Below are 13,861 nucleotides of genomic sequence, written 5' to 3'. Positions count from 1 at the left end.
TCAACTTTTTTTTTTAACTGGTCACTTGTATTGATTTGTTCAACTTTTTTTTTTAACTGGTCACTTGTATATTACACGGTGGAGAAAAGTAAATCAACATTGCAGTATCTATAAAAAAAACTAGGATGAACCAATGGATCTTGAAACCCAAGACAATATATAAAAAATTAGTTCTTGCGTTTAAGTATATCAAACAAACCTGCAAGCAACAGGAGAAATTATTTACCTCTTCAATATGCTGTGCACCCCCAAGGATACACGCTTTCATTTTCGGGCGAGGAATATGAGGCAGCCTAACAGATCCACTAAACCTCGTCCTTCTTAGTATCATAATTCTTTAGCCCTATATGTAAATAGTCTCTGTAAAGTTACGCTTCTTCTCCAGAGCATCACCCACAACTTGAGAAATTGCTTCCTTTAGGACTTTTGTTTGTAATTTGCTAATACAGTAACCATAGTGCTACTAATGCATTTTCAATATGATAAACAGAGACAAAAAGGCAGTAGGTGACCCTAGTAACTTAAAAATTAGGGTCTCGATAACTCTCTCTATTTGCTATCAATAAATTTATAGAAATTAAAATTAGATCCTGAAAAGCGAGTGCAGATGAAGGAGAGTGGTCTTCGCAGCAGATGAGAGTATAGTTGTATGTGAGAAACCATGCTAAACTCGTCAAAACGGCGTAAACAAACTTAGATTAATACATGGAACTTTATGGGTGCATATACAGTAAGTACACGAGCCTACAGAATTAAGACGTTGAGCTGGGGCCATTGCACTCCACGAGAATAGGCAGAGCAGGATGAACGAGGAGGAGAATCAACTCGGCCTTCACCAAGTGCTGCTATTGCAGCGTCGCAGATTGCTCGTGGCCCTGTGCGCATTTACGCGTGCCTGTTCCGCCATCGCCTCCATCAACTGCAAACAGAAGGCCCACACAATGTGAAGCAAATATGCGTGCAGACGTGCAGTCGAGAAAAAAACTAAAGAACACAGCCATCACGTAGGAAATTAACACGGACCAGTTGTTTCCTTAACGTTGTTACTCTCGTCTGCCAGCACAATGACCCTCGTTAGCATCGGATTAATTTTAGTTTTTATCAGGAAAGTATGTGTTGTGGTGGGTGGGTTTCATTGCCTGACCTGCTCTTCTCTGAGTCTGGAATTCTCTTCTTTCAGCTGGTTGAGCTCCGCCTCCAGCTCCACTGTGTATGCCTGTGACACGGCGTTGCAATTTCAGAGACTTGAATGCTTTATTGAGGCATTAATACAATCAGGTTATGCCACAGGTATTGTACGGTACCTGTTTCCTGGCACGGGATCTCGCAGCGGATTCTCGATTCTTGATCATTCTTCTCTGTCGCCGCTCGACCACCTTGTCTGCGCCCGCCCTGTCGGCTGGCCGTTTCCTCCCGCTGCCTCCGAAGCCGTTCCAGGACCCTTCGCCTGCGTATCCTCCCACTGTATTCTCCACCTGGCCCGCTATTCCCTCCGACGACAGCGGGCTCGCCGGTGATCCTGCCCTGGTCGAACCGTATCCATTGCCCATCCTTCCTCCGAACCCGTTCCCCAACGGGTACCCCCCGTTGCCTACCATCGCCGAGGATGCCGTCAAACCGGCCTGCTGGTTGGCGTATCCCGACATGCTCACCACGTGCCCGTACCCAGCCATTCCATACTGCTGCGCCGCCGCTACCGGCTGCGGGTGAGGTGATGGCGCCTCCGGTGGACCGTACCCCTCGCGGACCACGCCTGCTTTTATGAGGAAATCCTCGAGAGTCATCTCCCCGAAGGTGGGTTGACGATGCGCGTTCCCGGCGCTACCGTCCCGGTGAACGGCCTGCTCTTGTTGCGCACGGAACGCCGCGTCCCGGTGGATCTCCGTCCACACCTCGTCCACCGTCTTCCTCGACAGCGGCGTGGGCAACGTGAGCGACCCCTGCCTGCGAAGCGGCTGCGCCACCCCCGGTCCACCTCCGTTACCGTATTGGAGATGGTTGTCGGCGGCGTCCGCCGCCGCCGCCGACGCCTGAACCTCCTCTACGTTCCAGATGTTTGTGAGGAACTCGTCCATGTTCATGGAGCCGAAAGTCTTTCCGGGCTCGCACACAGCGTTCTGAATCTCGTCGAGGGTGAGCGAGTAGATGGAGGTCTGCCGCATCAGAGGGAACTCGAGGTCTAGCTCCCGTGCCGCCACCGACTGCTTCCCTTCCTCCTGAGGGAGGAGCTGGCGATGGACCGGGCCAGGATTCCGGTGCTCCGACGTGACCTCGGCGTCCTCAGTCGCCAGGTTCTTGTTATCCGAAGGAGAAGCCATATACGCAATGTGTCCACCGCGCGAGCTCTGGTTTGCTTCGTTTCACTGCACGCGGATAAAACGAAGGTAGCAAGAAGAATCTGGCAAATGGCGACAAAGATTTAAGTGCTTTTGGCTCTTGGTACACGAATTGGGTAGTGCATCAATGACTAGAAACTAGAAACGGAAGCCGCTCGAAGACTCCACAAAAAATAAATCAGTTTGAAAGCGAACACAAGAAGCAAAATTAAACAAAAAACTCGCTGTCCATGAATCCAGATTCGAGAAATGCTTAATTCAATTAGAATGCTCAGAAAGGTTTTGTGTAGTTTCCCAACAGAAAAAGGTATGCAAATTTACCACAGACGAAGATAGGCAGAGTGCCTTCACTGGCATGCATGCAGCATGGATGAGTCCACGCCTCGCCCATCTTTGCGTGATCCGCACTACACGCCACAAGGCTTTACTTGCATTTCTAGGCATTCAATTAGTTTCCGAAACAGACTCTGAAAACTTTGATTTCCAAGCAGGGAATCTGCTGCTTTAGTGAAACGAAAATCCAAAACCATCTCCGGTTTGGAACAATTCAAAGACAAAAAAAAAAAAAAGAACGGATAACGCTCTGCAAAAATCAGAGAGGGATGAACAATCTTTGCCTCGACTCTACTTGATACGAAAGCGCGCCACCATTAACAAAATCTATAGGGCACGTAGAATACTAAATTTCCGGTACCAAAAAACCCCCAAAATCAAGATTGAAAGAGAGGAAAGGAAAAGCGATCGAGCATGATCCAAATATGAAGTGGATGGGTGGATAGGTTAATACCTCCGGCAGATTCGCCATTGACATCGCCACCATGCAGATCTGAGATCAGAAGAGAAGACGCCGCAGATAGCAGAACCCGCCGCCGCCGTCGTCCGCTGTCACTGTAGCTCTTCGCGCCGCTGGGTATTTATTTATAGACAGGTCTCAGTCAGTGGGGGGCATTTCCTTACCGTGATCCTAGTGGACCGTCAGCACGGGTCCCGCCGAGTCAGGATTCTGCTCGCGGGATAAAAAGTGAGTTCGAGCGTTGGGAAGAGGTGGGCCGGCATCCTTGACACGTACGTGACACGTGCCGGCACCAGGCGCTACCCACCGCCACAGTTGCCATATCTGATGTCATTCGCCGCTCCGGATTGGGGATTGTGTTTCGGTAACGGGCCGAATAGTAAGGAGCCCATTAATAATTTTTTTTTTTTTAATTTAGGCGTGTAAATTTTACTTCATTAATTATGAAAATAGATTATTTTTTTTAATTTTAAATTAAAAAATTTTAAAATACTCAATCTCTTATCTATTGGATTGAATAGTGTTACCAGGGCTCCGGGGTGCAGGATTCCGTATATTTATAGAGATTTTTTTTTTTTTCAATAGAGCACACAATCATATGCTAAGCTTTTGGCCATCCATATTTGTCAATTTATGTTAGTGATGATGAAAAATTTTAATTGAATTGAATTAGTCATTTACGTTTAGTATTATCTGGTTCATCGTATTTTTAATTTATTTTACAAATAATAATATATTAGTCAAGTAAAATAAGTTGTTTCGGCAAAACTTTTTTCTTAAACAAAAAACAAAAAACGTACTTTAAATCATTGAGATATAAAATAGAAATAGAGTAGGTGGAATATAAAAATAATCACAAATTGAGAAAAGGTCATTAATTGATCCCGAACGTTACACATAATCCATTCCATAATTATTTATAGAAAAATAAATATGAAATTAAATAAAAGATATTTCTCTGAGCTTTATCGGAAATCAACCCTTATTTGATTATAAAATAATCACAGATAAACAATCCCACAACATCTGTTCAACATATTAATTGAGTATTCATTGTCACTATAAGAAAAAAAAGGTCATTAGCAATTGAATTAACGATTGATTTTCGATCACTAAATATAATTAACCATTGAAATTTTCGGTCGCTATGTTTTCTATTGTTAATATTAGTGATCAAATTTAAATTCAGTCGTTAAATTTAGCGGTCGAATGAAACATTGGTCGCTAATTTAGCGACCAATTTTAAAAATCAAATGCTAAATTATAAAAAATCGGTTGCTAATTTTATTATGAATTTTAATTAATATATCTTAATATTCTATTACAAAACTTTACATATAAAAATAATATCAATCATCATTCATCAATTATCAATCAACATCCGATACAAATCAAAATTAATTTTATTAACATCCAAAATTATACAATTACAATATCAATATTAATATGACACCAAATGTTTGTCCATTACTAATCACTAGAGTTCAAAAACATCAAAAACAACATTACATCAATATGATACCAATCATCTTTCTCGAACTCGTAGTAGAGAATTGTGAGCTTTTCTTGTTAGCACGCCTTTCCCTATGAGTTAAATCCTGTCATGTGAAAAATTATAAAATCACATAATATGAATAATAATATATCAGTTTAAAAAAATCAAAGAAAATACAGATAGATTGAAGTGTAGTAATATGGTCAACTGAAATTATAAAAGCCATAGTTTGGTTAAATATGTATCATTGTAATATTGTATCAATAAAACTTAACAGAATATTTAGGACATGAACAAGACAATCAATATAGTAGAAGGACTTTCTAATGACATGGAGAATAACTAATAAAAAAGATCTTATTGAATGTCAAGCTTCCTGGTTGGACAGATAATGATGACCCCAGTCCCATTTTGAGGCAGAAAACAAATATTATGCAGCAATTCAACGATATGTATAAGGAAAGCTAGTTTTTCCTGATCCTGTCCTTATGCACTCATACGTTGATCGAAGGAATTTAAATTATATGATATTCTCATAGTTTTATTTTTAAACTTTAAAAAAGCCTCGTACCAAAAGCTGATTTTTATTGTTTAAGAGTGAAACTATTAATTATCTCTTAATTTTATTCTTCCATCTACCTAGTAATAATTATTTTAATCTATAAAATTTAGTTTCTAAAATTGGATAAGGAAACTTTTTAGTTATAATATAATTTTTTATTTTAAGATGGTTGTTTTTTTTATTTACGCATAAATTTCTACCAATTCTAACATTGAAATAAGATTAAAACATTAATTCTAAAACTATATGATCTTGTCTGAAAACAGTAGAACTCAAGAATAACGTGTATCTCCGCTGGTGATGGACTCTCTTTATATAAATCCTTGGTGGGTAATGTGCACATTCATCGAGGTGTGGGCACGTTCTCCAATATGTCCTATGAAAGGACATGTCAGTAAAACGCGTGACATCATACCTTAACGGGGCATGTATATCTCTGACAAAACAGTAGAAGATTCCGCTGTACGATTGGCCTGCCGACCATGTCTGGTGTCAACGACATTATCTCTTAGAAGGATGTCAATAGATACGCCAATGGTCTCGCTGCTTGACTGAGCAGGGTAGCCACTCGGCCAGGACTCCTCCCTTCCATCGATGGTCGGGTCTCTCTACTTGGCCAAACGGGGTAGCCGTTCGGCCGGGACTTCTTCGCTCTGTCAACCTCAGCTGCTCTTCTCTGCGGTGACTGTGTAGCAGCATGCTCTCCTCGTTCGGACAAGCTCTCCAGTCTCCTTAGCGTCCCGCTGCTCCACACTGACCGTCTGGCTGTCTTACATCTCATCCCCGAGTTGGACGAGTGGTTTGCTCGGACATGTCTCTCGCCGATCGGACACTGACTGACCCGATCAGTCGTTGCAATTATCCTCTGTTCAGCCCTTGGACATCTGGGCGTTGACCACCTTGACTTTGATCTCCACCTTGACAGTTGCCCCATGTCAGGTGAGCGTCCCTCTATCGCCGCATCATTATGGATATAAATTCTTTTTTCATTCCTACACTATTAAATTATTTGAGAATAACAAATCTATTTGTAATTAATTTTATTCAGAATGCAAGAGGTGTTTACAAAAAAATAATCATTTGAATTCTTAATAAATGAACATTGACAATGAAGAAAACTAGGAAATAATAAAGAAGTATAGTCTAATCAGCTTATCCCCATAATCCTCATTTTTAATATCAACATAAGAATATAGAAGAACGAAGAGAACACCACAAAAACCTATCACAAAATATATCCATTTGAGTTTGAACAACTTAAACAATATATTCAACAAAGTGGTTAAGAATTAAAATATTTTTATAAAAAAAAAGTGATATTACTTATGTTCTAATTCACTTGATAAGAAAAATTAAAACTATAAATGAATTAAATTTTATGTATAAGAATCATGGCAATAACAAAAATTAAAAATGCTATAAAATTTTAAAATTTCAAATTGACCAGAGAATGACCTCCTTGATTACTCTAGAAAGCAAAACAAATTTTGGTTTATAAAAACTTAAACATCATGAAATAGAACAACATTATTTTTCTCTTTAAATAAATAAAAAAATGAGGTTTTTTTTTAAATGTTAGTTCCTCATAATTAACACAAACTTCGATCTTGTTAGATGTCTCCTCGTCAATTTCACATCAAAATCCAAAGTATCACTCATATGAGACGTTGTAAACCTTCTTCTTCACTTCCTCTCCACTAAATCAAAAGAAAAAATGACAGTGAATGCAGAGGATATAGCTAAATTGTCGACTATAATACACCTAAAAAAAATACAAAAGTAACTCATTTAAATTTTCTTTGTGATGCACTTTTAAAGACAAAATCATCAATAATAGCATCATATTCAATGTTTTCCAAAATATTCTTTTCAATATATAAAAGTACTAATTCATTTAGTACTCATTGTGGTTTGTAACTAAAATTTTATTAATTTTAATTTTGAAAAACTTCTTTTAACAGATGCTACTATCACATATATTGTTAATAATATCCTAAAAGCAATCATCACATTTCGAAACATATTTATTGTTTTTAAAAACTCTAATATTTGAATGGAAGACCATTTTTTATTTGTTTCACAAGATTCTTCTCGTAACATTACTTGCAAAACTTGTAGTTATGAAAACATGTATTTTGCATCAATATCAAAAGTGCCACCATTCCTTAAAGTATTTTCAACATTCACACAAAAACTCATCAACTCATTATTATCCAATGAAACTAATTTTGCAACATTATACAAGAACCCAAATATAGATTCAAAATATTACAATTGTTCATACCTACTCTTCAATTGCCCAAGAGCAATATTGACCACTAAGATAAAATAATCTATTTGAAAAGACTCTTCCCGTGATTGATTTTCTCTTTCAGTGTTAGCAATTTTATCAAAATATCTCTTTCTATAAATTCTACATTTGTATAAAATACAAACTCAATTTTCATATTAGATGTTATTTTTTTGCATTAACCATAGCAGAAACAAAATCATTTTCTCCATATTTTTTAGAAAAGGAAACAAGACCAGACAATTTTTTTTACAGCAATATCAAGATGCATATCCTCTAACTATAAATTTTTGCTAAGTTAATTTTATGCAAAATATCATGCCAAATAACAAGGCTTAATATAAATTCAAAACATGAAAGTTCACTCGATGCTAAAGTTTTAGTATCTCTACTTAATTTGCTATCTTCACTTATTTTTGCTAATTTAAACAAAGCTCCTCTGATTTAGGAAGCTTGAGATAGTATTATTTTGACTGTTTAAATATATGATTTTCACATCTTATAGCTGACAATGATTTTAAAGTTAATCCATCAATATATTCAAACAAAACATTCCATCTTTTTACTGAATTAGAGAACACAGTGTACATACATTGACCAAAAAATGATTTTGCTTTAACAAAAGAATTTGCTATGCCACAAACAACTAAGTTAAGAGAATGAGAACCACATGAAATGTAAAATGCTCTAGGATTAATGTCAAGCAATCTCCTTTGCACACCTTGATTTTTGTCTTTCATATTAGATTCATTATCATAACCTTGCCCTCACACATTATCAATATCAAGTTCTAAAGATTGTAAAACAACTTGCAATTCATTGAAATGACCTAAACCAGTTATATCTCCTACATTTTCAAATTTTAAGAAATGCTCTTCTATTTTAGTTGGAGTCTTTAAAATATCTACACATTTTAATATGATAATCATTTGTTTTTATGACTTGCATTTGGTGTACAGTCAAGAATTATTAAAAAATATTTTACTTATTTTACTTTTTTTAATTATTACATTCTTGACTTTAGAGGCTAAAATAGATATTAACTTGTTTTGAATTTATGACTAAGATAATGAGAATGCATCTTTTTATCTTGAATGAGTCAAAAATATTCTTGCATTATTGGCTTAAAATTTGCAATCATTTCAAGTAGAAGAAAAAAATTATCATTAATATCTTCATAAATTTTGTCATGTATACCACGAAGTGCCAAATTATGTATAACAAGACATTTGACAACAACTATTCTTAGCATAATGTGTTTTTAATGCTTTGTGTCCTTTTTAATTTGTTCTTATATTTCCTTATCAATTGTCAATGTTTTCTTTAAGATCATTTGTAGTTCAACAAAAGCTCTCAGATTAGTGAGGTGTTCAACACTATTTCATGTTGTTTAAATTTGTCACATAAATGTTTCTATTCATTAACTTTTCTTGCTAAATTACTTTAGGTGTGTATTATTTAAATAATTTACGACAAATACAAAATACTTTGTCCAATTCCTTTTAGTACACTAACCATTTTCGATCACAAGTTTCACCATTTGGTAACATTTGAACATAGTAAGTATGAGAAAAGTGTCGAGATTCTTTATCCAAAGGAAACTTGAGAATATCTTCTCTTTTAGGACCTCTTTCCACAAGTAAATCTCTCATTTTTTATCAAAAGTATCACAAACTCTTGGATTAAATATGTTCAAATCATATCTAGGTGTCAAACATTGATATTTGTTTGTACACTCATCATCACAATAATTATCAATATCTTTAGTTTTGTCAATTTTAATTTCATCTAAATCATTAAAATCTATATTCTCTTCATAATTCTCATTGTCTACAAATTTATCATTGTCATCACTTTCATTTCTCACAAATTCTTCATTTCTATTATTCTTGTTTTCAACAAAATCTTTATTTATATTTGATTTATTAGTTAAAATCTAAACTAAGCTTTCCGTTATGTTATGTGATTCTTTACTAAAATATTTATTCAATGAACCTCTTAAGCTTTAGACTATCTCTTCTTCTTTTGTCTTTTTTGTATCCAGAGAGTTATTTCATGATGATAGATAATTATGAACAATAAGTAATAAATAAAGAATAATAAAACTTGATATGGAGAATTTTTCTTTGATTTAAAATCCACTTATATAAGACCTTACACAAATATCTTGCAAGTTTATAAACAACACAATAATTCAATTGTTTAGGAGTTAGGACACGTACAATTAAAGACACAAGTATATCAACTTTATTAAATAAATTAAAATATAAATATACTTGAAAACAATAGTGATCAAATGAAAATTGACCAAAAGCCAATGTGTTTTCCTTCTTAAGATTTAAGTGTTTCTTGAGTTGATATAATTGAAAGCAAACAATTAGTAATCCTGGGATCACAATCAAGCACCATCATCAATTTGCCTCTTTAAAACAACAACAACAACAACAACAAGAAGGTGGAGGAATTCGGTTCAAGTAGAAACAATCGCCATGGGCATTAAGGTGAGGAGGGATCAAAGGTTTTTATATATATAAGATGGGACTTGTCTATGGAGTTGGGGTTTCTACTTCTTGATGGGTTCTAAGGTGAGGGTCAAAGGGAGGAGTAAAAAGTAATGATTACACTTCAAAAAAGTACTAATTGCCTTACATCTCTAGTGTACAACTATTATATTCAATTAAGGTTCCAAAAAAAGATAGTAGTAAAATAATTGACATTTTTTTATAGTGAAACTACCAACTACCTTGCAACAATATAAACATATTATAAGTACCATGAATTAGTTTTGATGTAGTCAACTAGATTAAGTTAGATTATGTTGTGTTTAATCCTTGTTTCTAAGTGTGCAGGAGCTTAGAAACACAAGAAGTCAAGTGAAAGATGTAGCTAGCAAGAAGGATAGCATAGGAAGAGAGTTGACGGGCTCAGTGCGTCCGAGGGATGAGGTGTTGCGGAAGAGTATGCTAGCGGATGAGAAGGAAGAGTGCGACCCTTCCGAGGGACGAAAAGCTAAAGTGGAAGACTGCTCGAGGAGAAGACTCGAGTTGGGTTTGGGTGAGCTCAACTCTGAAAGGCTGGAGGATCACCCAAGCGACCAGAGAAGGAGCTAACGATCGAAAAAGGAGCCAACGACCGGAGAAGGTGTCAGACGGTCAGCAGAGGCTGACTGCTTTAGGTGCTCGAACAAGATGGTCTAGTCCGGGCGCTCGGACCACTAAGACCCCTCACAAGCGTCCCATCACAGTGTCGTTGCTGTACATCACCTTTGAGTCCACATCAACAATGATCTGGGTGCCCGGACAGGGTTTAGGCGCTTGGACATCAAAAAATTCAATCTCGAAGCTGTTGCGAAGCCGTTACGTGGTGATAAAGTTTTTCTTGCTAGGGGCGTTCAGAGAGGATCTAGGCGCTCGGAGTTGCGACGTCATCAGATAGCTAGTTTCGACCACTGGGCTATAAATAAAGCCCTAGTCTTTTTCATTCAATACAACACTTACTGTAATCGAATTTCTATTCTATTTTTCGAGTTCTACGCTTTCAACGTCCTGTATAAGGCTTCTCTGCCTCCGACTTATGTCGAAGGAGTCTGCTAGTTGTGCTTCACTTGTCTTAGATTAGCAACCTCCCTAGTTGCAAATCAAGTAAACACTTTTGTCTCATACTTATTTTTATGCATTTTAGTTTTGTTTATTAAAAGTGTTTGTATTAACTTTAGTTGAAAGTTCTGAGAAGGGTATTTTTGTAATTTCAAGCAATTTACCTCCTCTTGCCGACCGCACCTAGACCAACAATTGGTATTAGAGCAAGGATGCTTCATAAGGACTAACCATCAACTGAAATAAAGAAATCTATGGTCAGACCAAGCTTTAACCCGCCAAAATTTGAGGGGAAGTTTACACACCGGAAAATGTCGAATGGAGGTATTTCTAAAAACTAATTTTGAAATGTTTTTAATAATCAAGTATGGTTTTGTAGTTCCCAATGATCAATAAGGAGAAGAGAAAGAAGAAAACCTTTGGATGAAGAAGGGACAAAGTGACTTCGTAGCCAACAACAGAGCAGAATATCACTTGCTAAGTGTATAACCGTCTCAAAAAGTTAACCGCATTAGAAGCTACACCTCAACCAAAGAACTTTGGGAGAAATTCTTAGAGCTCCATGAAGGCATATCCGAAGTGAAGCTTGCAAGATAGGATATTCTTCAGAGTAAGCTAACAAACATTCACTTAGAAAAAGGTGAGACAGTGACTCAACTACACATGAAGATCAAGGAGTTGATTACCGAACTGATCAATATTAGTGAAACAGTTACCAACCGGGACTCAGTTCACTACATGCTCAATGCATTTCCCAGAACTCTAGAGTGGACCTCAATAATAGATGTCTAGTATATATCTAAGGACTTGGAGGTAAGTATCTTAGATAAATTTTCTTCAACTTTTGAATTCATGACTCTAGATGTGCAAGTACAAGAAAAGAGCCAAGTCAGAATTTGGAACTAAGAGCCAATGAGAAGAATAAGCCAGAGCAAAAAAAAGATAATTCTTGAGTGATGCAGCGATGGAGGGAGGCCTATCTGGCACGAGGTCAACTGCCAAGGTGGAGGTCAAAGTCAAGGTGGTCAATGCCCGAGTGTCAAAGGGCTGAACGGAGAATAATTGCAATGGTCGGTCGGGCGGTTAGGCCTCGACCCACAGGAGATGGGTTCGAGCCGACCCCTATTCCGGCCCGGGATGATACGCAAGATAGCCGACACTTAATATGGAGTAGCAAGATGCCGAGGGAGACAACATAGATGGTTTGAACGGAGAAAGATATGTTACTACACGGTTACCACATAGAAGAACCACGGAGGCCGATAGAGCGGAGGAGTTTTGACCGAGCAGCTACCCCGCTCAGCCAAGCAACGATACTTGGCCATAGATAGAGTGGAGTCCCGGCCGAGCAGCTACCCTACTTGGCCAAGTAACGGGACCACTGTAGTATCTCTCGACATACTTTTGGGAGATAGTGCTGCTGATAAGAGGTATGATCAACAGGCGAATCGTACGGCAGAAGCTTTTACTGTCACGTTAGAGATATGCATGCCTTGTTAAGGTATGGTGTCAGAGGTACTTTCCTGACAATGCCCTTTCATGAGACACATGGGAGAGTATGCCCATGTCTCAAGAAGTGTGCATAGTGCCCACCAAGGCTCTATATAAAGGTGGTCCATCACCGACGGAGGTAGGTGCTATTCTTAAGTTCTACTATTGCTACTGTTGCTCCATTTGTCTCCATATTCTGGTGACTGACTTAAGCATTGGAGGGTCAATGCTGGGGACCCCTTCCTTGGCCCGACATTGACGTCATTTGTTTTATAGAGTGGAGCAAAGTCCACATTCGGTCAGCGAAACCGCCACCTTCTAGCTTTCCAGCTTCACGCTTTCGGACATGACCATTGAGTATATCCCTACACGTGTTATGTTTGTAGATCTTTTTATGAAATCATTGACTAAACAGTCCTTTTAAGGATATGTGAAGTCTTTAGGACTTCGTAAAATGTAACACATTATAAAAACAATCAAATGTCATGATCTATTCAATATATATGTTGTTACATTTTGGATAAATGTTTTAGTGAGTATGTTGACAAATTTTATATTGGTCCACTCACATGGACAATCATCTCTATTTGTTAGTATAAATAGAGGTGGTCTCCTCGGGATGGTCTAGTGACTAGCGCATGAAGTGCTGCCAACTTGAGGTCTCGGTTCGAATCTCAGCATAGCTGAGGTAAAAGTCTCCCTCATGCGCTAGTCACTATTTTAAAGGCTAGTAGCCACTAATGATTTAGCTCCTCCGTGTTGACCCTAGGATGGGTTGGCGAAGGTGTTGGGGGCGAGCGCAGTCACCTTTTGCCAACTAGTATACATAGATGTAATACCATTATTTATGAGACAACTTATGTAGCTGTGAATAGAGACATACCCATAAGTTCGGGTCTCTTTAATAATTATGTTAAGATGAGATCATTTTTATATTGATAATGATCGAAGTAAATGAATCCACCATTTACTAAATTTGCTAAAGGCCATATTGGAATTCATAAGTCGAATTCAGGATTAGACATTAGATATATCTAGATTAAAATCTATATGATGTTAAATTTTGAGAAAAATATGTACTCTTTATTGGTAAAAAGAGAAAACTATCGTAGAATGTTATTCATGCCACATGTGATTTGGTGACAATAAGGGTAATAAGGGAATGAATCATTGCTTCTCTACTATGTGAGCCTCTTGAGATTATAAGTTAATATCAATTTTATCCTAAGTGACTATTTAGATGTTTACTTGAAGTTCTAATAAGTGTTTGCTACTTTAGTATGTATCCTATTGGCTAT

The 13,861-nt window shown here is 37.4% G+C and overlaps 1 protein-coding gene across 2 annotated transcripts; it reads right to left on the bottom strand.

The window, feature by feature from the left end:
• Positions 1 to 665: 665 nt before the first annotated feature.
• Positions 666 to 3,308, bottom strand: LOC122041860 (bZIP transcription factor ABI5 homolog). Of its 2 annotated transcripts, XM_042601714.1 has the most exons (5): positions 3,124 to 3,308; positions 1,305 to 2,363; positions 1,145 to 1,216; positions 1,024 to 1,053; positions 666 to 919 (listed from the first exon to the last, which is right to left on the bottom strand). In XM_042601714.1, exons 2-5 carry the CDS (start codon positions 2,316 to 2,318, stop codon positions 833 to 835), a joined length of 1,203 nt encoding a protein of 400 aa, XP_042457648.1. In that variant the 5' UTR covers positions 2,319 to 2,363; positions 3,124 to 3,308; the 3' UTR covers positions 666 to 832. The 2 variants fall into 2 exon arrangements, with proteins under 2 accessions (XP_042457648.1, XP_042457649.1); XM_042601715.1 differs by lacking the exon at positions 1,024 to 1,053.
• Positions 3,309 to 13,861: the final 10,553 nt, after the last annotated feature.

This window comes from Zingiber officinale, chromosome 2A (assembly GCF_018446385.1).
Source record: "Zingiber officinale cultivar Zhangliang chromosome 2A, Zo_v1.1, whole genome shotgun sequence".
Classification (NCBI taxonomy): domain Eukaryota; kingdom Viridiplantae; phylum Streptophyta; class Magnoliopsida; order Zingiberales; family Zingiberaceae; genus Zingiber; species Zingiber officinale.
This window is presented reverse-complemented; position numbering and strand designations above follow the sequence as displayed.